Below are 26,157 nucleotides of genomic sequence, written 5' to 3'. Positions count from 1 at the left end.
AAAAGATGAAACTTGAAGGAGACTATTGTTTGAAATATATTCGAGAATTCTAATATATTTGTAGTGAAATTATCATCATAACAATATACAGATAATACCGATTACTTTTTCTTTCATGAAAATCCATTAGGTGGACATTTTGGCTGATAAGTGCCTGCCTTTTACACCCTAGTGTGGTGACTTTGTTTTTGCATTTATCACACAGCGTATTCCACCATGTTAGGGTTTTGCAAAGTCTTCACAGTTTCAATAACATCATAAGTTTTCAATATCATGACAATATGTATGGCATTATTTTGTTTCCAAGTCTACCAAAGATAGTGGACACATCTTGGTCAATTTAGGCATGAAAAATCGTTGACCTCTGATTTTGAAAATTTTGTTCGTATCTCTAATTAGAAACAACCTGTACAATTGACTACTGGATCAAATCAGGGAAAACAACATTATAAGAAAAATACCTTACAAATGCATAAGAGATTTTTCAACGTTATGTATGAACATTGTTGAAAAAAAGAAGCATAAATTCAACTTGCTACTATCACAATTGATATTATTCAAAATGTAGATATTTCAAATGATAATGATGAAAATTATCGAAATCTTCTGAATTTCTCAATTCAACCATGTTTCGATAATACTTACGTCAATTCCTATTTCTAAAACTCAATATCAGAATCATCTCTGAATCGATTAATCTTTTCCAGTCACTGCTCCCTTAAATTTAAATCTGAAGGGATTACTCTTCCGATTCCAAAACAACCCGACCGACAAAAAGATTATATCTCAACAAGAAAAACTTTGAGCCATTAATGGCTTCACCGGTTGAATGACCATCGAAAGTTTTTTTTTCACACGAAATAAATCCAAGAAAGACTTTTTCAGTAACTTATCTATCCAATAAAAAAGCGTAGGAATGTTTTATGATCGCCCATTCATTAGGTAGGCGGTTAATGTTTATTTACCTTGATTTTTTATATGCATCTTTCCGATTTCTTAATCTCGCCGCAATGAATAATAACATTGGGTTGATAAAATAATGAATACAAAGCATTTGGGGAGATAACTTTATTAAAGAAAGTCATTAATAAAACACGCATAGCTTTGACGGAATTTTAATGGTGGCCATGCTAGACACACTCACCTGAGAGGCATTGGGGCTTTGTTCAGCAACAACTAGAAGATGAATGGATTAATAATTCGTTTCCATTGAGAGGAATATTCAAAACCCTGAAGATCAAAAAATCTAGCACCACCTTAAGAGGGATTACAACCACGTGTTTTTCCGCATATCAGTCAAACTTTGGTAACCTTTAATTTCCCTTCTGGCGCTCCTGCGATGACAAAACTTTGTACGGTGAATGAAGTTGCACATTCATCTTATCTTCTTTCACTTTTCGAAGCAAATAAGTAGAGGCGGCTCTGTATGATTGTTGATTATTTTTTTTACAAAATTATAGTTTTAGCTCTTTTGTTATGATTATTGGTAGGTTTTTTTCATGAATATTCATCAAAATACTTATCAGAAAAACACATTTTTTTTTTGTTCAATTTTATTCGTCAACATAGCCACCTTCAGAAGTGATACATGCACTCTAACGCTCTTCTAATTTTCAATACGTTTTCTATAGACAAATTTATCTTTTCTTTCATCACAGTCAGTTTTTTACAAGGAGCATTTTGAGGTCTCCAAAGAGCCAGTAATAACTGGGAGTCAGATCTAGAGAATGAGCTTGATGGTTAAGCAGTTGGAAGCGCAATTCGTTCGATTTGACCATGGTTTCATTGATTTGTGACAAGCAGCAGTGTCAATACATGAAATACGTTTTTATCCATTTTTTGAACAACAACAAATAGAGCTTCACTCAACCTTCAGATGTAAATCTATCTATCTAAGGTTCGAAATTAACACGCATCTTTTAAAACTAAGTACTAACGAAATAAAAGTGGTATGGCATTGACGGTGCCATCTGTGTGACAGACCCGTCACTTATTCTAGATAGGTCGACCATCCAGAAAATTCAGTTGTATAAAATGATGATTTTTATTCTAATTTGGTAATTATTCACAGAAATGCTATGTCTCTATCTTGAATATTTCTGGCAATGAATGAAGGAAGCAGCGCTCAAAAGTCCTGATTCTACATCACAACTTTTTTTTTTGTTGTACGAATTTCGTTACATCTCAGCGGCTCAGCACCTTTTATGTCTGTATTTCTCCACTTAAGAGGAATTACCACCACGTGGTTTTTCGCATAACATTTAAACTTTGGTACCCATTTATTTCCCCTGTGGCGCTTCTGCGATTACCATATTTTGTACGATATACGAAGTTGTACATCTTTTTTTTGAAGCAAATAAGTGTTGGCCCCACGTTGGGCGCCATTTAGTAATATTTAAATTTCTTACATTCATCTTTATCTCACAGAGAAACCTTGTTACAAAAAAAATGTTTTACACTGTACGACGACTTTCACGAAATAATAATTTTAACACTTTTGTTATGATATTCAGTGATTTTTTTCACGAATATTTTGAAAATATATAATTGCTTGGTACAAAGTACCTACATATCATCAGTTTTTATTGTAAAAAACGAAAAGTTACCAAATTTTTTTTCATTCGCAAATTGAAAATATTTACTTTCTTCCATGTGGATTATTGTTCAAGGAAATTATGTGAAAATTCCATAAAAATCTGTGATTTATAAGAAGAATTATCTCTATTTTCGTTTTGAACTGAGCGAGTTCCCTTTCAACTGAATACGGCAAATTTTGAATATTGAGTATTTCTTCGAACAACCAGCAAAATCGTACAGTCTGAAATAACCTTTATTCTCAAATCTTAATTAGATGCCAGTGATGCTACCTAAAGGAACATGCCTTCACTTCTAGTGTCACAAAAACCTCAGCGGAGACGCTATTGTAATTATGCTGGAATTACCCCACAAGATGCAATGATTATACACTTCAATTACTGGAGGTATGCGGTCCTTTAATTGAAGGCCAGTTAAATTATGCGTGAAATTGATCTCGAAGTGCAAATAAAATCATTTTCGAGAACGTAAAATAATCATATGGTGCGGCAGGTGAAACCACCTATTTAAATTTAAAATATTCATTGGCATGTTTAGTTTCTTGACTCTTGCAATGTAATACCATATGTTTGTAACAATAAATGAACAACATGCATGAATTATGATCGAAGGAAGATGAAGATAGGTAAAGTATAAGTATTATTATCTTGCTACCGAGACCTGTTGACTGGATCTATTAAATAATGCTCCATATTTAGGACTTGTCAAATCTGTACGAGGTAACCAATAGAAATATCCAACTCAAAAAGGCTCAAGCTTGGAAAGGTTCACACTCCAACAATGTTTAGAAATTATTAATTTGTTTTATCAAATTGAGTACACATTTGTGAATACTGTAAGAAATATAAGAAAAATTTGTGGTAGACGTTATTCAGTTAATTAACTCACTATTCGTCACTCAAAATTTCAGTGAAATCTGACAAATGATTTTAGGCTATCGAGATTTTCGAAAAAAAAATTGACTTTTAATGTTATGATTCTCACAGAATTTCGTATTAATTTTCGTTTCACTATAATGCAATTTATTTCTTGATTTCGATTCGATCAGGTGACTATTTTTCTAATAATGATAAACAAAATTAGAAATTGTTGAATTGTTTTATCATATTCAATACTCATTTGTGACTACTGTAAGAAAAATAAGAAAAATTTTTGGACGACGTTATTCAGTAAATTAACTCACTATTCGTCACACAAAATTTCAGTGAAATCTGACGAATAGTTTCTGAGCTATCGAGATTTCCAAAAACACAAAAAAAATTACCTTTTAAAGTTATGATTTTCACGGAATTTCGTATTAATATTCGTTTCACTATAACGCAATTAATTTCTTGATTCGAACAGGTGACTTTTTTTCTAATAATGGAAAACAAAATTTCAACCATCAAACGGATTTCAACCATGAACGAACTCAACCGAGATATTCAGTTCTTGAACCTACCCTGTAAATTTTAGACCCTGTAAAATTTTGACATAATCGATTTTGACCTCGAATAACAAAAGTTACATTTATCCAAAATGATGACCCGCTATTCTTCTGGAACAAATTGTCCCAATTTGTCTTAAATTTTTCATTGCAAATGTTTCAGGTAGCGAAGAAATATAATTCGACAAAAAAGGATACATTTGTTAGGATTTTGAGTGTATTTTGTTCAATCTGGGAACTAATTCTTTAATTTTATTCTGGAAGATATAACTATAATTAATCATACGAATTCTTATGATACATATTGTGTAAATGCAGTCGGAGCCCACTGGGCATAACGGTGATTTGATGCTATCGTACCATGAAAAATGAGACAACTCTGTCGCCTACTAATAACCATAATAATGAAGTGTTAAAAACTACTGAAACTAATTTTTCTATGTATCATCACCTGACAAGACAAGTGGTAGTGGTTCCCACTTCCATTAGAGAAGGATTGAAACTTTCCATATGTTTTAATTGACTGTCAAATAAGCTAATAATCCTTTTGTTTTACTCCTTATTTTTTAATTAATAAGTCAAAATATCTATGAAAAGACGAAAATATTTTGAAAAATTATTGAAAAAGACTAAAAAAATTCATTACGCCATTCGCAGTGCACAAATAAATGATTTCAATGATGTTACACGATTGTTTAACTTCGCGAAGTTTTTCTGGTAATATTTTCATTTCAATTATTTAACTCTAGCACGTCACAAATTTTAAGTTGCTTGAACGAGATGCTAAAACACCCGTACTTACCTAGTGGATAAAACTTGAAATAACACTACTATAAGTACAGAATCTGAGGTTGGGAGTACTTCAAGGCTCTGTCATAGGGCCGCTTCTATTATCTTGTTATTCATCAACGATCTTCCGCATAATTTGATGAATCTTAACTATAATTTAGTGTCACCTATCATATAACATCTTGCTATGAGGAATTTTCTCAGATGTTGTAAGGTTTTGGTGCTACCAAAGCGAAAAAGATGAAGAAAGAAGACACAATTTTACAAAATCCAATGGAATAAGGGAAATAAGGAACCAAATATTTGAGAGAAAAATTGCATGGACGCCTATTTCCGTTATAAGAACTGATGAAGAGATTAATTCTGGAGAACAAGGACAAACTGCTAAAGGCAGTGGTAATTTTTAGTATTAAGTATAGAGGAGGCACAAGGCACGATGAGGAAAACTCCAAAAAAGAACTGTACTACATGCACTCAAAAAAAGGATTAGACATGCTGTAGGAGGTTCTAGATCAGAAACTATCTGAAGATGTTAACTATAAAAGAGACGAGGATTAATAGAAGAAAATTCAACTCACTCCTAAAACAATAGTAGAAAAAAAGTTTTAAAAAAGTAGATACCTAAGTGATGTAATGAAGAAATGTCTCTTCTCTATAAAACAAAACTACCACTCAATTAAAGGCTTGAGGTTTTCAGATTCAGTGATATTCTATATTTCAACGATAATTCACAGGAACAACTGAATTCTAACAATTTTCCTTCGAAATACATCAATAATTCCTAATTCCACAACCATAAATTCCAGCCAAGGAACAAATCCCAAAGCTCGAGACACCCTCGAAGACGAATGATATCTTCATGGACTCCAACTTGTCGAAAAGGCGGAACGATAACCTACTACAAATAGCGAAAGAAGAGAACATAGTTCAGCATGAAGTATTTATAGGATACGATGAAAGTTCAGGTGGGCTGGAGTAAGTGATAAATCTCCCATTAGTCCTGTTTATTAGTCCAAGAAAATGGCCAATGAAATACGAATTTTGGGGTTAAAACTTGAATTTTCGATATAAGTTACTTTGAAGCATCTAAAAACGAACTGTGAGAGGTTTTTTTAAATTCACCCCCGGGAAGGGGTGAAAAAAAATAAAAAAAGGGGTTTTTTTGAAATTTTGGGGAAATGGTAAGTGTTAGAAAAAAAAGTTTCGAATAAAAGTTGTAGAACGTAAAATTCTACATAAAAATGTTCTCACAACTTTTTTTCCTAAAATTGAAATTAACTGAGATATGGTAGCTAGAAGCTAGGGGATGATAACAGGAACTTCAAAAAATCATAAGTTGTTGAAAAATTGAAAAAACTCATAATTTTTTTTTTAAATTACTTATATGATTATAAACTTTAATTCTAGAGAAAAATTTTTTTTTTTTAATTGTTTATAAAAAAGTTATAACAATTTAAAATTTTTATTTTCAAATTAAATCAACTTTAACTGATGAAAATATATATATATTTTTTTTAATAGATTAATATTTTAAGAAATTGACCATACGCGTTGAAATTTAATTTTTACCTGTTCTTTTCAAGCAGATATAAAATAATTTACCTGGTGAAAGATATTGTGTGGCGGCCATTTGCTTTCACTACCGACTTCGGTACCTCATGCGCATGCGTCAGTTGTTCTCAATGCGCCAGTTGTTCTCTGTGTGTTTACAATATTCTCCATTTGTTTTGAGTGAATTGATTAGTGCTGTTAATTTGGAAAAGGTAATTATTTAAGTGATGTTCAATTTTATATTGAGAAACCGCATGGTCAAAACATAAACACATGCTTTTTATTTACTTTGTTATAAAAATCACCATCAATAATTTTATATTATTTAATTTTTTAAATACTATTGTTGAAGTATCTACCTAGATTAGTTGATAATGAATTAATTTTGTACTTTTCTTGTTTATATAGGTTGAAATTTCAACATGGATCAACAAGCATTATGCAGTATTTGTGACACAGTTTTGATCAATGACACCGACACTGTTGTTTCAGTGAAAGAGAGAGGATTAAAAAAGTTGATTGAGAAAAGCATTGAGAAGGAAGACAGAAAAAGAAGACAGAAAAAAAATTACTTATATGATTATAAACTTTAATTCTAGAGAAAAATTTTTTTTTTTTAATTGTTTATTAAAAAGTTATAACAATTTAAAATTTTTATTTTCAAATTAAATCAACTTTAACTGATGAAAATATTTTTTTTTTTTTAATAGATTACAAAATTGTATTACAATTAGAAAAATTTGAAGAAACTTCCTAAGAGTAATTGATTCTCTAATTATATAATAAATAAAAAAATATAGATTTTGCAATTCCAAAAATTATATTAAAATTTTTCAAAGTTAATATAAATTTCATCAAGTGGACTGCTGTCTCTAACAGTTTAGCTTCCTTCGTTTTCTTCTTCAGTAGGTGTTTCTTCGTCTTTATCGTTAGCTTTTTTATGTGTCTCATATTCACTATCTTCATTGGTATCAACGCCTGCATTTATACTGTTATTGCATGTATCACCATGACAAAACTTGCATAATTCATTACATTTGAGAGAACTTTTTCTACAACTACATCTTGCTGATGCACAATTGGTTCTACAACCACAAAAAATCTGTGAAGAATACAAGAAAAAAATTATCGTCCATAGCGTAAAAATTAACTAAAGAAGAATTTTATTTGATTGATATTATACCTTTTGTGTGGATACTTTTGAACGAGTGTTTTTAACAGTTTTACGTCCTGTACATATAGCTTCATTTTCTTGTTCTCCGTCTTCGACAGTAGTTTCTTCTTCACCATCATTTTCATCCTCATAAACATTTCCATCATCATCATTTTCATCATCACTATCATCTCTTTCTTCATCTTCTTTATCTTCATTTTCATCATCCTCAAGATTAAACGATCTTGCAGAAGCGTTATCACAGCTTTGGCCTTGGCAACTTTTACAAAATTTATTGCATTTTAAACCACTTTTTTTGCAACCACATCGAGCTGATAAACAATTCGTTTTACAGCTACAAGAAACCTGTTAAAATAAAATGCAAAATGAATAATTTATTATTACTATTGGATAACACTAAAATAAGATAAGTTGGTGTGAATTGTAACTTACTTTATCTATTAACTCCTTTGGTGCTGGTTCCGCGTTTGACATGATAGGTATCATCATAAATAAGGTTCTTCTCCAACCCCAATCGTCCGGATTTAGATTGTTGCCTAACCACTGTTGAATTTGATAATACACTCGTTTTGTATGTTCTCGTAGGGCTGATTCAGTCGGTGGTAAAGAAGCTAAGATAACTTCTTTTTTAAAAGCAGCAGCCGATGATGAAAATATCCTATATCTTAATTCACCAAGTGTCAGTTCATCTGTAATACTTTGACCATAGAGATGGAATATAATTTTTTCAGATACTGCGTATAATTCCTCAATTGAACGATTAGACTCATAGAAAACAGAAATTAGAGCTTGCAAATCAGGTTTTTTTTTCAATAAAGATATTATACTTTTTTTTCCTTTTTTAAAAATTGCACTTGTAGTGTCGCAACCTGCAAATGCATGCGCAAAAAGCAAAAAAGGCTTCAAATTTTTATCGTATTCCGTAGAATAAATAACATTAGCTTGTTTTCCTGGTGTCATTTTATAAAAGTATATTACCACCAACGTTATCAATATTTTTACCAACCATGGTAGCTATACCTTGCAATCCAACTTCTACTGCATTATGACAATTAATTGTTGGTCCACCTATGATTCCAGTAGAGAGTGATACTAATGAAGTTCTAACCTCAAATGGATTTCTTTCATCAAGCCAAAACAAAAATTTTTTAATTCCTACTTCATCTTTTGTGATTCTACTTCTTGAAATATCAACATGTTGTTCACTGTTGCTTGATTCAATCTTGCAATATGTCTCTAAACATTCCATGATATTGAATGCTGATGGCATTGCTACTAAATATCTTGTTACAACACTGGAAGTAACACCTCTTCCATGCTTCAAGTCAGTACCGAAGAAACGATTGAGGGTCTGTTCAATAACCATGTCTGACCAAATTCCAGCCCATGCTTTTTCGGATCTACGAATTGTAAGAAAACCTTCCTTCGTGAATTCGTCATATTCTCCTGGATCCATAATTAACTCGAGGTCAGCCATTTGTTGCAAATAAATTTGAGCGTATTTCGCATATGGATAATGTCCACTTGCATGGAAGAATGGTAACATCTCTTTGACGCTTTGTAAGTGTAGTTCCCAATTGACATAAACAGGTGGAAGCCACCAAGACGAACGACAACATTTTTTAATTCTTCACTATTCGATTCTTGTACTATCGAAAGAGCTTTAGCATATAATGGCTGGTCATATGTGACAAAACATGTCTGTCTATTTAATTTACGAGTTTCAGCTGCTGCATAGTGTAAAGAACTATTTAATGTCGTCAAATTTGACGGTGGTCCATTTATAAATGGTAAGCAAACAATTTGCGACATTGTATAAGGAATCCCGGAAGACAAAACTTCCATATATCCTTTCCAAGATGGTACGTTTTTAACCTCGAAGAACTTGGCCCAAAGATACGCAGAATAATAAGTTGATATCACAGGTGATTTTCTCACTGGAATGTTTTTTATCGCAATGAATTCTAGTGATTGTAGAGCCTTAGTGTTAAAAGACCCGTAAGGTAATTGGGGAATAACGTGTTTTGATACTAATTCCTGAGGTTTTGGCATTTTCTTAAATTTAACAATATTTTCTTCGAAGCTTATAGACGATTCAGGCGTATACGCTACTATTCCACCAAGGCAATGAAAAGTCTCTTTACCATCTAATGTTTTAGCATTGTGATCAGTATTATCAAACACAAATTGTGCAAATGGCTTATCACTATTAATTTTAAGAGCTGGAGGATTAATAACTGTACAAGCTTCATGCAACTGAATGTGATAATATGAGGCACAAACACCTAATTTGCTCAACAGATCAACAATTAGTCTGGAACCAGTATTTCTGTGGACATATGAACCAACTGCCAATTGGAGAGATGATATAAATTGTTTGGGACGTAAATAACTGACGATGGAATGTGCTATTGAATCTCTAACAATAAAATTATCACTGTATTGGTCACTGTTATCCTTGCATAGTAAATTTCCAAGGAACGAAGTTAATAATGGCGGAATTGATGACACAACATCGTCAAGAAAACTGGACGCAGGAGGGTACGATGTATTACGATAATCGTGTTTAATAATTTCATTACGGAGTATTTTGACAGCGACATTCAAAATTGTTTGCTTTTGTAAATCATCCATTTCATCGCCATCACCAGTGAACCAATCGCTACAAATTTTAGAAATATCGAATGTTTTATAATAGATCATTGGTTCCTTACCTCGATGATGAGATATGAAGATATCATCTTTATATTTTTCTTTCAACATTCGAAATAAAACAAAGTTACTCAAGGGATCATCTCCCATGATATCTTTTAGTTCCCGCAAACTAAATGTATACTGACAGCTTTCTTCAATGTGTTTGCAAATTTGATTAAAAATCCTAGCTGTTTGTTCTTTAAGGGTAGAGATTTTTGGTTCCTTCACGAGCTTATTAAAATTCAAGTAGCATTTATGATGATAACTAGCTTTACAGTCAACTAGGTTGATGTCTTTAATGCGTTTAATCAATTCAGTACTAAACTCATCATTTTGCCTCCTGGCAATATCCAGTATCTGGTCTTGTGTGTACTTATTAGCTATCAAATGGACCCGTTTATGTTTGCGATCCAATGACATTTTACAAAAAAAACATAGATTTACAAAATCAAAATTCAAATTTGTTGAAGTTGACGCTGGTAGTATACTTGGTCCAACTACAGATGATGTAAAATGTGATGAAGATGGATCAGTAGATAATTTTGATTTTCTCTTAATTGAAGAGGTAGACATAGGATACGACTTCCTACATTTTTCATGAAAACTTACTTCAATCTTTCCGAGCCATAACTCGCTTTTTCTGTCTTCCTTCTCAATGCTTTTCTCAATCAACTTTTTTAATCCTCTCTCTTTCACTGAAACAACAGTGTCGGTGTCATTGATCAAAACTGTGTCACAAATACTGCATAATGCTTGTTGATCCATGTTGAAATTTCAACCTATATAAACAAGAAAAGTACAAAATTAATTCATTATCAACTAATCTAGGTAGATACTTCAACAATAGTATTTAAAAAATTAAATAATATAAAATTATTGATGGTGATTTTTATAACAAAGTAAATAAAAAGCATGTGTTTATGTTTTGACCATGCGGTTTCTCAATATAAAATTGAACATCACTTAAATAATTACCTTTTCCAAATTAACAGCACTAATCAATTCACTCAAAACAAATGGAGAATATTGTAAACACACAGAGATCAATTCACTCAAAACAAATGGAGAATATTGTAAACACACAGAGATCAATTCACTCAAAACAAATGGAGAATATTGTAAACACACAGAGAACAACTGGCGCATTGAGAACAACTGACGCATGCGCATGAAGTACCGAAGTCGGTAGTGAAAGCAAATGGCCGCCACACAATATCTTTAACCAGGTAAATTATTTTATATCTGTTTGAAAAGAACAGGTAAAAATTAAATTTCAACGCGTATGGTCAATTCCTTAAAATATTAATCTATTAAAAAAAATATATATATATTTTCATCAGTTAAAGTTTATTTAATTTGAAAATAAAAATTTTAAATTGTTATAACTTTCTTATAAACAATTAAAAAAAAAAAAATTTTCTCTAGAATTAAAGTTTATAATCATATAAGTAATTAAAAAAAAAAAATTATGAGTTTTTTCAATTTTTCAACAACTTATGATTTTTTAAAGTTCCTGTTATCATCCCCTAGCTTCTAGCTACCATATCTCAGTTAATTTCAATTTTAGGGAAAAAAGTTGTGAGAACATTTTTATGTAAAATTTTACGCTCTACAACTTTTATTCGAAACTTTTTTTTCTAACACTTACCATTTCCCCAAAATTTCAAATTTTTTTTTATTTTTTTTCACCCCTTCCCGGGGGTGAATTTAAAAAAACCTTTCACAGTTCGTTTTTAGATGCTTCAAAGTAACTTATATCGAAAATTCAAGTTTTAACCTCAAAATTCGTATTTCATTGGCCATTTTCTTGGACTATATAGCGCGGCTTGGGAATAAACTCGAGAGAGCGCTGAATATTCTCCCTCTATAGACGCCTGTTACGGTTTCATTTCCGAAACCACTAACAAACGTATTTATGTAAGGAAGGAATATCAGTCGAATTGGAAGCCGCCAGTAAGTTATTGAGTTATAAACCATTTTGACGAATATCATATCTGCAATTATGAGAGGTTTTTGGGTAAATATTGGATCCTTTCTAAACATCCTTTCTACTAGATATCTATACAGGGTGTTAGTGAATAAGTGCAACAAACTTTTGCTTGAAAATGACAGTTTGCTATACATTCAAATTTTGTTTACAAATTTTTCGTATCTCGAGTTAAGGAGCATTAATGTTCTTCTTAAAAACTGACTATTTATTCATTGTTCTCAATTTTTCGATAGAAAAGATGAAACATCACTGAGATATTTCAAACAACAAATCATTTCTGAATTGCTTGTTCAATTTGGGACAAAAAATCTCCCATGCCTATTTTCGAATGAGGCGCTGTTTTTATGCAATAAAAACTTCTTAACTTCAATACATCATCAGGAATTGCTGAATATCTCAATCTCAAGCCTTTAATTGAGTGGTAGTTTTGTTTAATAGAGACATTTCTTCATTACAACCCTTAGGTATCTAATTTTTTCTAACTTTTTGCTGCTATTGTTTTCGGAGCGAGTTGAATTTTCTTCTATTAATCCTCGTCTCTTCTATAGCTAACATCTTTGTTAGTTTCTAATCTACGACCTCATACAGCATGTTTAATGATTTTGTTGAGTGCATGTAGCGCAGTCTTTTTTTGAGTTTTCCTCATCGTGTCTTCTATACCACCTACCTCTATACTGAATACTAAAAATTACCACTGCCTTTAGCAGTTCATCTTTGTTTTCCAAAATTAATCTGTTCGTCGGTTCTAAGAACGGAAATAGGCGTCCATACAATTTCTTCATTTCCTCCATATTTTCTGCCATTGTTTGGTGAATCTCTCAGATATTTGGTTCCTTATGTCCCTTATTCCATTGGATTTTGAGAAATTGTATCTCCTTACTTTTTTTTGCTTTGATTGCACCAAAATTTTACAACATCTGGAAAAATTCCGATAGCAAGATGTTATAATTATGATAGGTGACACTAAATTATAGTTAACATTCATCAAATTATCCGGAAGATCGTTGATGAATAATAATATAATAGAAGCGGCCCTATGACAGAGCCTTGAAGTACTCCCAACCTCAGATTCTGTTCTTATAGTTATGTTATTTCAAGTTTTATCCACTAGGTACGGGTGTTTTGGCATCTCGTTCAAGCAACTTAAAATTTGTGACCTGCTAGAGTCGAATAATTGAAATGAGAATATTATTACCTTCACGAAGTTAAACAATCATGAAACATCATTGAAACAGATGATTTTCGAGTGTCATAGATACTATTAAACAAAATCCCCGGAAAAAATCGATATATTTCGTATTGTATTGAGAAAATCATAGAGGTTCGATCCTACAAATTATCCGAAAAATATTCAAATAACTTCATTTTATAATCCTGATATATTATCGGAATAACATGCTCACGATTTCATCATAACATACTGTGAATAAATGCAGCCGAATCAACGAAAAAAAAAAATAGATTATACACTTTCTCTTCCGTCCAGCAGCCCATTTGAATACATTTCGTTTAATTCATAATACTCAGAACGAATGGACAGCCGTTCCTACCGAAATTTCCTACCGTTTAACCTTCGGGGAAATTAGTACACACTCTCCCAACAAACAATCATACCGGGTGGAGCCGAAATTCAAATTAAATCAGCCAAATTACCTACAGGTACACGTCCTAATTACAATAGACTACGTATCAATAACACTCATCGGATGATGTTAGCGAGGCATCTAGGTGAGAGAATAATCTCTGGGGCTTCATGAGCGCATCTCGAAACTACCAATTAGGGACCACCCATGCTGAAGGCACTAAAGGCATTTGAGTGCCGTTACACACCTATTCCCAAGTTTGAAAATGAATTGAAGCTATCACTCAAACACCTTACTTCAAATATTATTATCTCGATCTGCGTTCTATCGTCCGAAATTTATGTTCGAATTTTCCATGCTAGAGAATATCAAATTTTATTTTTATTTAAATTTAAGTAATGAAATATACCGTATATGAATGCGTAGAGGTGCGTTTGTGGTGTTAGAAACGATATTAATCATTGGTGGTACTGATATTACTTAAGTAATGTTCTGGAAAAGAGAAAGACCAATAAGCTTGTTACTTGATAGAGAAGAACATGTTTTTAAGGTGTTTCATGTGTAGAAATCACCGACACAAAAAGTCTTTGATATTGAACAACTGAAATGAGTTGGAAAAAAAATGAGGAACATGGAGTTTTTGATACTCCTTCATTCATGCGCTCTTCTGCTTAAAATTTCCTTGGTTCTGTTAACATTATTACCATAAAATTTCGCGCGGAACTTGAAATTATTATTTCGTGAATTTCACCTCTTCTGGAGATCAATTTGTCTGGAAAGAGTTCAAGAACTCGTGGCAGAGACACGTAGGTCGTGTGTCAAACTGCATTTAAAAATTATCGAAAGTTTCAGTTTCACACGGAAAATCAATCATGTGCCTATCTGTAATAATCTGTAAACTTGTTCTTTAAATGTGACCCAAGGAAAAATCTAACAATGTTAAACCTGGAGACCTTGGTGGCCACCGAATATTTTAATTTTTTGAAATTCACAGATAATTATAGAAAAGCACTTGTTTGATTTGCCATCTAATAATAGAATTGTCGATGATTTTTATAGTTTTATGAGAAATTTATGTTATATACTTTTGAAAAGGGAAAAATTGAGCGATTTTATTTATTTGTTATGATTTACACAAAAAACACAAATTTGTATTAAAACTTCAAGCTAATGGCAATAAAAATAGTTATTTATGCAACAAGTGCAAAAAGTGCAAAAACTCGACGTGTTGTCCAACTCGGCCTAACGGCCTCGTCGGACAATTTCACGTCGAGTGCAATAAACAATTTTTGCACGAGTTGCATACAACATTTTTTCTACGTTCATGCAAAAAGCAAAAAATGATTTATTGAGGTGCGGCACTAGGTATAGGAAAATGAAAAGCGCAACTTGAATACTTTATTATTAATATCGATTTGCATTGAAACAGGAACTAATACGTTACGGACAATTTAACTCAAACTTTATTTTTACCCTCAATGTTGAAAGTGAATGAACAATTGGTGCAATTTTCAATATGAATATTTCGTAGTGAAGTACTTTTTAAATCCACTTCTTGATTTGTTACTGCTGTAAAAGTACTAGTACTTGGTAACTGTACATCGTTATTTCCTTCAGGCTGAAATATTTGTCTGTCATGATGACAGCACGTTGAAGTAGAATGACAGATGAGTGCAATAAAAACTTTATTGCACTAGTGCAATAAAGAACTTCTTTTTCCACTAAATATAGTTCGATAAAGTTTTGCTTTTTGCATGAATGTAGAAAAAATAAATTATTACACCAATGGACTCTACTAAAAAAGTGCCTGTAGGATGTTTTTGTTTCATGTTGAAAGCACCAATAATGAAGAAGTTATGAGAACTTTTCACTTCACGCCATTTTCCAATTTTCTCTAATAGCTTGAAAACAATTGGACCGACATACTTCATTTTGAGCATTAATTCGTCCTCAGAGGGTCGATTCTTCTCGTTTTTCGACTCTTTCTCTTTCTCAAACATTATGACGGAATGATAGTTCGATCTGTTCAGGGAATGACCGTTTAAAAATTCGTGATTGGAAGTTATATTTCAAAATATAAACTGATATTTTTTTTACAATATTCTAAAGAATGAATTATGGTAACTTTATTTTGACTACCCAGTTTTGTTTTCAATTTTGTAATTATGTTTTTTTTCGTATTTATGTTTTTCTATCCAGACTCTCTTAGGTCTCTGGGAGACCTCCCAAAACCCTTCTAAATTTTGTTAAACTGCTAAAAACTGAAGCATTGAAATCGTTAATTTCGATTGAAAATTTCTGAATCGCATCTTCAAGAATGGGGATTCCCCGCTCCCTTCTTCGAAACTGAATTGTAGCTTGTTTGAAATGAGAAGGACATAAAAATTCATTAGATCCTTGGATGCGGGATCAATGGCGCAATTCCAGTCCAGATGTATTTTCATTAAATGCAAATAGCGTACAAGGAAACAGTTCCTCCCTTTCCTAATAACGAAGAATAACAGACGTTCAAGCATCCCTGAAGGGACACCCGCATCAGATGTCAACAATCGAAAGTCGGCTCTTTTCAATCCGACACCCTCCGTACAATCCCCCTAAAAGCGAGTTTCTGAAAGCTTAGAATGACACAATGACAATTTTAAGAACAAATCATACTGAAATTCGCAGAAATAACTGGAGAACAGAACCACTAATTTGCAATAAATGTTTCACTTTTGTCAGCAATGAGATGGAATAACAAAACCCCCCCACATTTTTACTTTCATCGATGAGAAATCCTTTGTTGAATGACCACAAAGCAATATTTATTGATCATATAGTTTTTCTTCTCCGTCTTCCTCTTGTTGTAAGCTTCCAACCTTTTTTCTTCCAACTCAATCATCCATCTCATTAGATGTTGAAATCCTTTCCATCTTTTGAGTTGAATAATTAAAATTAAATAAGTAAAATTGACGAGAATTCAAGAGATTTTGAGCGCCAATTGCACCCTCGGAGACCACAAAATGTATTAAGGTATATATGTAGTCTCCAAGATTGAAACTGGTCTGGTGCAAGAAGACTAAGGTCCTTCTTCTAATCGATATTCTGCTTGAAATATCTATGGTTTTGACGCCGCTATTGAACTATTGAACTATTCTATACAGGGTATTTTTGAATTGGAAGTACAAAGGAAAATGAGATATTCCTTGGATACTCTTGAGAATAAAAAGTCCTATGAACATTGGCCCGAAAACGCTTTGTTTTCGAGGTAGAGTGTGTTTCTTGTAGTTCTACTCTTTTATGATAATTGTACTAGTTCATCGAATCTTTATGAATCCTTGCTACATTGCCGGAAAATAAGCACTGAAATTAATCAACTCATTGACCGCAGCTTACTAATTCGATTTTCATGATAATTTCAATTTCGGGAGAATTATTTGAAATTTTTTACTCGAAATCGGTAGAAGCAATCAAAATGTTTGATATCAGAATTCAGATGAATATCTTGTTGAGTTCATATACATGTATAGTGCTATGAAAAAACTCTAAGACTCTGCATCTCGAAAACTAAGCGTTTAGGGGCTCATTCTTGAAGGATGTTTTTTTAAAACCCACTCTGGTTTGTACGCAAATTTTCTGATGAACGGCTCAACATAAACTTTACATAAAGCTGAATTTTCGATTATTCATTGGGTATAATGTATTTGTTATACTTATTTTATATTTGTCGATTGGCACATGAATTTTCTTAACTCATCTGCGAATCGCATCAATGCAAAAATCAACAAACTATATTTATGGAAATATCCCATTAATTTCAATAAAAATTCAGTGAATTAAAAAAATTATGTATTATATTCGAACAGAAGGCTCATTCTTACACTGGATTATTCAAAAACTAAAATTTTGGAAGAATAACAATGCCTTCTGCACTTGTATTATAAATAACTCTATTTCAGTATCGTAATGTGTTCATGAGAGTACTAAAAACAGTACTGTAGTGTACTCATTACAGCATTGTTTTCAGTTATATTTTTCGTTTTGTGGTTGACTACACTTACTTCCGATCCTATCAAACTTCAATTGTCAATAAAACATAATTTGGATATAGTGAAATGATTTGCAACTTTATTAGCAATTTCTTAGTTTCTGGTGGTGTTGAATCGATTTAGTCGGACATAAAGCACGAATTTAATGCGTAATTATAAATAATTCCAAAATTCGTAACGTACGATTCAAATTCAAATTCTATAATCTGTCAATTTTCGCAACAGTCACACCAACTGCCAAGATACAATACAAAGAACACCAGGATGTATAATCTGAATTTTTCATTGAATTCGGCAATATTTCACAAAACTCGACTGAAATAGAGAAAATATCATCTAATACTCGTTGCAGAAGGCAATTCCGACACTCATGCGTTAGAATTTCGCATTCGTGTTGGAATAGAAGCCCATTCTGCAATTTGTTTTAGAATATACTTTCTCCAATTCTGTGGTTATTCCGTTCATTCTTCCACATCTTGTAGAACAAAATCGTGCGAGAATATATCAGAAACGCACAGTTTTCATGGTTATATTTTATTATTCTATGTTGGTACTCCGAACTTTCCGCCACGGCTTTATCTGTCAATTCATCAATTTGCCTTAAAGAAATCAGTTCTGCCAACCAACATTTTTCAATGCAAAAATCACTAAATTACATTTATGGAAATATTTCATTAATTTCAATGAAAATGCAATGAATTAGAGAAAATAATGTATAATACTCGTACAGAAGGCTCATTCTACCACTCGTTCATTCCAAAACTCGCCACTTCGTGGGTCGTTTTTGAATTTTGAGCTCGTGGAAGAATACCAATGCCTTCTGCACTTGTATTTTAAATAACTATTTAGTAATTTATGCATTGAAAAATGTATTTGGCCAAAACAGTTTTCTGTATCTCAAATTTGGCAGATAATAGATGAATCCGTGGCAGGAGAGTACCAACATAAAATAATAAAATATAACCATGAAATCTGAACAGGTTTGTCACAGAATTAAAGAAATAACTATTCCTTACTTTATTCCAGCAGTTTTTGCCAATAACAATAATGAACCATCGACAATCGATGTTCCCAAAGCCAACAATCCCTAACAACGTATGTATCCGAGATACACGCCACAAGACCGGTCGCGACGTAGTTTGATCTACAACTTGCGGGCAATAAATTCGGGGTATTTCGGCAAATGCGCCTTCTAGATTAGATTCCACGTCAACCCCGGCAAATTTGTTACGGTAATTGCATCCGACTGCCGCATCGTGTTAGCTTGCCCACTGCAATTATTGCGACCAGTTTCCACCCTTCGGAGTCTAAATAGGGTGAAAAAGTTCCCGGTTTTACGGCCCTTGTGGCAGGTAGTCCTGCGTGAACGCGGGAAGAGATTTTAAAATGGTGTTCATTAGGGGGTGAATTACAGGAAGAGATACGTAGGGGTGGCACTTGCATATCACAATGTGTGCTGTTTTTACCATTATTTGATGTCGATTAGGCGTAAATTATTTGACATTAGTTAGTAATTTAATTCATATTTGTGAAGGTTCTCTTCCTTTTGCTCATTGAAATTATGCAGGGTGTTCTTAAAATGATAGATTCGTCGGATCATTTTGAGAAAAAAAGTCCTCTAAATATGGGCCCGCAAACGCTTGGTTTTCGAGATACAGGATGTTTAAGTTTGATTGTTTTTCAAAAATTTTGCCCATAGCACCCTCCCTTCAAAGATATTTGAATTAATTTCGGCATAGATATTTCAATTTGAACTTTTCATCATGTGATATGTTGATTTGGAATGCAATTCTATAGGTTGATTTTGGTGGCCCACTGATAGTTCAGAAAAATGTTGGAAGAATATTTGGCCAGTACTATACTTTTTGTTTTTTTGTAGTTTGTTTTATTCGCTACTGATTTCGAGAAAAAAAATTCAAACAAATTCCTAGTAGACCTCAGGAAAATCCAAAGTTTCTGTGGCGACAAAAAGCAATAAGACATTATGTCTGTGTCTTGCCGAATTTGTCGTCACAATACTTAATATAAATGTACCTGCATTAGTGTAAGAATGGTCTTTCATGGTACTTGTGCAATTTTCTCATTCTTAAGGTACTCAGAAAGATACAATAGGAAATATCTTTCCCCTACCCTAATTAGTGTGCAGGTATCATAAAACCATTGCGCAGGCATACAACTTAGAGAATAAGAAAAGGAAGAAGAAATTCGCGGTATACGATATGATTTTTTGTTTGTAACTCAGAAAAAGAGTCCAGTGGAGTAAGTTACGATGTAATAACCAGTCAAGTTAGTAGAATGTTCAAGGATGTTTCCAAGTGCTGTACCACAATAAAGTTCCTTTCTGTCTTCCATCAGTGTTTTAATAATCCCCACGTAAACGCGATACCCCAAAGTTTCATAAAGATCGAGTCAGTAAGCTGTAATGAATAAATTAATAATTATCAGTTATGGTATTTATTCACCCTATTTGTAGAAAAAATCAATAAAGTAACAAGCAACCTGTATTTCGAACACAAAGCGTTTGTGGGCCAATGTCATTTTTTTCTTGAAAGTATCCAACAATCTCTCATCTTCCTTGGTTCCTTCGAACAGGAATACACTGTATATTCGCCTAATTGTCAGCTTGAACCGAAATAAAATTAGAGACATTTTTCCTTATTCTCAAAATTATCGAAAGGAACTTGCCTTTTTGCGCGTTGGGTTCATTTCCAATAAGTAACCCTTGAACGTTTTCTGCCTTTACTATTTGATTATTATTGATCATGATTTAAACAAGTTTTCTACTTCAAATATTTTTACAACCTGTGAATTGGCTATCAACAATTCAAGTATTACATTGTGTAACCCCAAAGTTCCGAACTTACTTCAAAATTATCTTCATGCACTGAAGGTTTTACAATAGGTACAGAGTATTTATATGAATTCAGGTATAAAAAAAGGGATGAGAAAAACACAATAGGATTTTGTTAAAAAAGAAGAAAACATTTTTGACCGTTTGTGAATTTTCTTTACAGGATACAAGAGTACCAGCACCAAGTACCGGGCCGAAATTTGTTTACAAGACAACGAATACAGAGTGTATTAGCTAAATACTGTCGTTCATTCATAATAGATATACCTAGATAATAGATTTCATCGGGAGATACTTTTATTTATTTATCAAAAAGAAAAATTGTTTGGCGTTCATCTCAAATTAGATATTTCTTCACCCGAGGATTCTCAATCGCCACATTTGCGATTTTTTTTTTTTAAACTTAATGAAATATTATCAGCGAATTTATTAAGAATGTGTTTCACAACATCAGATATTAATTTTTAGAAATTAAAATCCAAAGGATTACATCATTCAGGTAAACAACCAGTAGATATAAGCAAGTTGAATTATCGCCAGAAAAATCCCCGTTGACATCACCATTCATTATTTTTTGACACAAATTTCTTTCCAGGAAAATCCTCAGAATCTCCGGTATAACTATTTTCTCGTTAAGAAAGCGTGAATGAGAAGCTTTCCGCATCGTTTGGCAAGAAAAGTTTGTGAAATTGGTAACGAGAATGTCTTTCCACCACCATTCGAATAATTCGTTCAGGAGTTTTCCTGAAATTCCGGATTTTCTCGGACGACGTAGATTAGCGTTCGTTACGCTGCATTTCTCGATTTCTATCGTCTTTTTCTTTCAGTCGCGTCAGTGTAATATTGCCCTTTCACGACAAGACAAATTCGTATTTGGCTGGTGCTTCTGCACCTCTGATCCGAATTTCCATTCGATTGCTTCTACGTGGTTGTTGGAATGTCATTATGAATTTTCTGGATACGCCTCTCATTTTTCGATTCCATTGAATTCATAGAATGCATTTCATTGCGTTTGTTCGCTACAAAACATCGTCAAAGCGAATGAGGAATTAGAGCGTAGGCGTTGATCTATTAACTTTATGAAAAATGTAATATATAGGTTCTTTCTTGTGGGGCTGTTGTTAGTAAACCAATATAGCCTTTGACCTATAAAAATATTGGGGTAAACAGTTCTCATAGCAACTATTGATTCATCATTTCTAATTTGTCTTGGAAACAATAACCCTAGTCTTGTTGGCTTCACACAACTTTTATTATTGTCATTAATATGATCACTGTTTACAATTTGACTTCATTTTGATCAATTCTTTTCTTGAATAAACCCTTAGAATGGTGGGGCGAAAAAGTTTGTAACACCTGCTTTGAATTTTCAGTTCGTGTTTTAAAATGAGTACACACCTAAAGTCGAATGAAAAAATCCAGAGCAGAAAATCAAGGGAACAAAATTAAAATATGCATTTCTCGGAAATAACAAGACATTTTCATGAAATTGAGAATATACATGTAAAAGTGAAACTCACATTTCCTTAGACGAGGAATCTAAGTGAACATGTTTCACTTTCATGACTTTTAGTTGACAGTTTGTCTTTTTAGATTTTCTTTCTCCCATAAGTAGTATGTGTTATTAACTTCGATATACAGAAAAAGAAAATTAAATCTTACATACATTTCTACGATCATACACTTTGACAAGGTTTCATAGTACTCATAGTTCCGTAGACATGCGTTGTCAGAATGTTATTTTAATTTTGGAACCCTATGATTATAGGGTTTGAATCTCGCTGCTGATTATTAATCTAAATGTTTTAAATTTCATATGTGGGTATACTTATTTGCTTAATAAGTTTTACTTTACTTCAGCGTTGAAAGAGTTCATAAACCAAAGAGAAAAAATTCAAATTGTTTTTGTACAGATCATAAATTACAAAAAACGAGATGATCGATTTGACACACTTATCAATGTTTCAACAAGTAAAATATAAAGCTCAAAACTTAATTCATCAATTCCTTTTATGTTTAAATTGACCTGGCGCCTCCTCCATTCAGTATTCTTTGTAATAACGCTACACTCACTAACCGGGTCTAACGAATAAAAACACATTTTTTCTTGAAAATTCGACTTCATTCATCCATATGTAGTGTCCTTCAAGAGCGATTCATGTACTCCAACGATACTCTAACTTTTCAATACGGTTTCGGTAGAAAGATTCGTAATTTCTTTCGAAGTAGGCTTCAACCCCGGCATTAACTTCTTCATAAGAGCCCAATTTATTTTCCTGAAGCTCTTTTGAACCATCGTTGTCGATGAAGTAGAGTCTGTATAACACATCAGGCCATTGATTTTTCTATCAAAAAACAGTGTTTTTTCAATATACGAATCCCGTTTTCACCCTTTTTCAAACAACAATGAATATACATGCACAGGCGGTACCATCTGTGCGCCGAAACCGCCACTTATAGAGTAACAATCGAGGAGTCTGCAAATTTATATAATGATTTTCGACAATCCTTAGAACATTAAAACTAATATAGTAATAATTTCAATATAAACATCATGAACCCAAAGTCGAATTGAGTTTTCGAAAATCATATTAGGGCTAGTATATAAGCACTAATGGGTTCCTAAAAGTAAATCATGTAAATTTTAAACATTATCGTAATTTTATAGTTTTTTTTAAACACATCTTTCCAATTCGTTTCTAATCTCTACAAATCTCCAACTGTGAAAATCACAGAAATCTTTTTTGATATTTTATGGATTTTTAAAGTCAATTGAAACATTCAATCATCATATCTTCTAAAAAAATGTCTTTTCAATGGATTCAATCGGTGTAACTTTGTATTTACGATATGAAATAAAATGAAGAAAGAATGAAATAAAGGAGTGAGTAGTTTATTCTAATATGCGTAAGTATGTAACAATTATCATATCTTCTAAAAAAAATATCTTTTCGATGGTATCAATCAGTGCAACTTTGTATTTACAATATGAAATGAAGAAAGAATGAAATAAACGAGTGAGTAGCCTATTCTAATATGAGCAACTATGTGAGCCTTCCTGAAACAGCTTCATTTACTCTCATGAGCTATCCTTATCGTTATATATATAACCCCGTACGAAGGGCGGATGATAAGTTGCGACACCATTTTACCTTCTGTTGTCGGTGCTTTCAGTTCACTGAACTGTAAGTCTTCTTTAAATTTGGGAATTATCTAGAGTTTATATCCGATGCGTTTGTTTAAATATGTTTTGTGTGTAGCCCTAGAGGCATTAACATCCCATTAAACATGCACCCCTGCGTTTGCACTGTTATCATCTCTTCATTGTGGGGTGTTCTTTTAGCCCATGGCAGTGAAGTTTCTATTCGTCATTAGTGAACTTTTGTATTAGTTAGAGATAGCTTTGTATAGAACAAATTCAATTATTAACTCATTTTAATAACTCGATTGTATATGAAACACAATATTATTGTGTATATATGTAATTGTGGTGAGAATTTATATTGACGAAGCAATAAAACATTCTGGATGAATGGAGTTCAGAATATAATTTAATAAATATGTAGTGCGAAGCATTATTATCAAGAACTATCCTATATATCCTAGGAGTAATGAATATAAAACATTTTTTTAATCAAAAATCTAATCCAATTACTTATGACACTGAAATTAAAATATTTATATGATAGATAGATCATTGTATTGAAAAGTCTGACATTCATTATGTCTTTCATCTCCTAAAAGTAGATTTTTTATTTTATCATAGTTCAACTCATATCTGTTTCGACTTTAGAGGAACGGTATCAGGTTATGATGCAATTCTAATTAGTTCAATTCGTAAATAATATGCAGTAATATTATTACTGCATAATTTGTATGAATCTGAATGGATTTTGGGATGAAACGCAAATGATAAAACTTTTATAATGGTTGTTGTTATTATCAAATAATTTTTATGTTTGATTTCGGTTATTTTTTAGTTCCACCTTATATCTTCAACTGAAATTAACGAGTTGATTGAAATCATTGTGAAACTCGCAGTGGGGCTGATTGGTACCTGTTGTAATTACCATTATGTTCATATTTATTGATATAGTTTTGTGAAAATTTTAACCGTATTTAGGATGTTTATTTTCAATTTCAATAAAATATTCGTCGAATCGTTTCGTCTGAAAAACATTGGATTTGTGTACTGTAGATTGAATGAATAATTTATGAATACGCATGTTATGATTTGATTCCTAACCTGATAAATATTTACACTTGTTGAAAGAGAAAGCTAGTTGCCTTCAGATTTAAGGTGAATGTAATGCTTTTATATTTGATCCGAGTATAAAGTGTTCTGAATTCATTGAAAGTTCATTTTTAAAATATGTAATTGAACAATTGAAGTTAGAATTAAATATAAGTGTGTATAGGGTAGAATTAATTTGATCTCTGATGATGGAATCTCCAGAACTACGCAGTACTTTCAATTTCTCACTTTTCAGTCAATTTCTTTGGTATCTCTAAAAGAGATCTCGAAAATGTTTGAATTGGAATGGAATTGGAATCACTCTGTACAGTATACATTATAAGCTTTTCTTTCGAAATTGCAATTTTGAAATTACCATTGTCAAATAATTTCCCCAAAACTTGGTTTTTATTTGAATTCCTGAAGTTCGAAAGCTTAATATGATATATTCTCTTTATTAGTTGCTGAATAATTTATGTAGAGCAAATATGTATTCACAAGAAAGAATGAAAACCTTTTAAGAAGAATACAGTATTTTCTTCGCTATGGAATTGGATATTGTTAGCTGAGAGAGAATTGAAAAGAGTTCTTTTAAATAGTTCTTTGTTCTCGCCTAATTCGAAGGAAATTCAATTCTGGAACAATTTCAATATCCTCTCAGAGAGAATATATTTTTATGAAGTAAGATGAACAGTCAGAGATGACAAAAGGACGGATATTGCAGAATATGAGGCTTGATCGGAATTAAATTTCGCCAAAGGAGATGGAATTGGAACTGAGCAATCTTCAAATAATATCTCTTCTGATGTTCCTAGAATCTTTCGCTCAAACACATTTATTACAGTAAAAGTGAATATGAGATATCCAAGATCTGTACAATGTTCATCTCATTCAATTAATATCAGATTTATTCGAATAAAAAATTATACTTTCAAGCTTGATGCAAAATTTCTTGATGATCCTATCATCAGAGCAATAAAAAAAATCAAGCGGAATATCGAAAAAAACTGATATTTCATCAACAACAAATACGACCGAATTGAATAAGACAAAGTATATCTTGACCACTTTCGCAACATGGGTTCGAGCATTGTCATGCTGTAAAATCACTTTATCTTGTCTATCGTTGTATTGTGGCCGTTTATCTTTAAGTGCTCGGCTAAAACGCATTAATTGCGTTCGATAACGATCGCCTGTGTTTCAGTCGGTTTTAACGACTCATAATACACTACGCTGAGCTGG

The 26,157-nt window shown here is 32.4% G+C and overlaps 2 protein-coding genes across 50 annotated transcripts in view; one reads left to right on the top strand and one right to left on the bottom strand.

The window, feature by feature from the left end:
* Window positions 1–26,157, top strand: part of LOC123674725 (collagen alpha chain CG42342) — a 226,832-nt gene that overhangs the window by 167,608 nt on the left and 33,067 nt on the right. The gene's annotated exons all lie outside the window — the stretch shown is intronic.
* Window positions 7,156–11,008, bottom strand: LOC123674727 (tumor rejection antigen P815A-like). 3 transcript variants are annotated; one of them, XM_045609783.1, is made up of 4 exons: window positions 10,839–11,008; window positions 7,968–8,224; window positions 7,545–7,880; window positions 7,217–7,463 (listed from the first exon to the last, which is right to left on the bottom strand). In XM_045609783.1, exons 2-4 carry the CDS (start codon window positions 8,022–8,024, stop codon window positions 7,242–7,244), a joined length of 615 nt encoding a protein of 204 aa, XP_045465739.1. In that variant the 5' UTR covers window positions 8,025–8,224; window positions 10,839–11,008; the 3' UTR covers window positions 7,217–7,241. The 3 variants fall into 3 exon arrangements, with proteins under 3 accessions (XP_045465740.1, XP_045465738.1, XP_045465739.1); XM_045609784.1 differs by lacking the exon at window positions 7,968–8,224 and having other exon boundaries at window positions 7,156–7,446; XM_045609782.1 differs by lacking the exon at window positions 7,968–8,224 and having other exon boundaries at window positions 7,187–7,463.

The sequence above is a fragment of the Harmonia axyridis genome, chromosome 3 (assembly GCF_914767665.1).
Source record: "Harmonia axyridis chromosome 3, icHarAxyr1.1, whole genome shotgun sequence".
NCBI lineage: Eukaryota > Metazoa > Arthropoda > Insecta > Coleoptera > Coccinellidae > Harmonia > Harmonia axyridis.
This window is presented reverse-complemented; position numbering and strand designations above follow the sequence as displayed.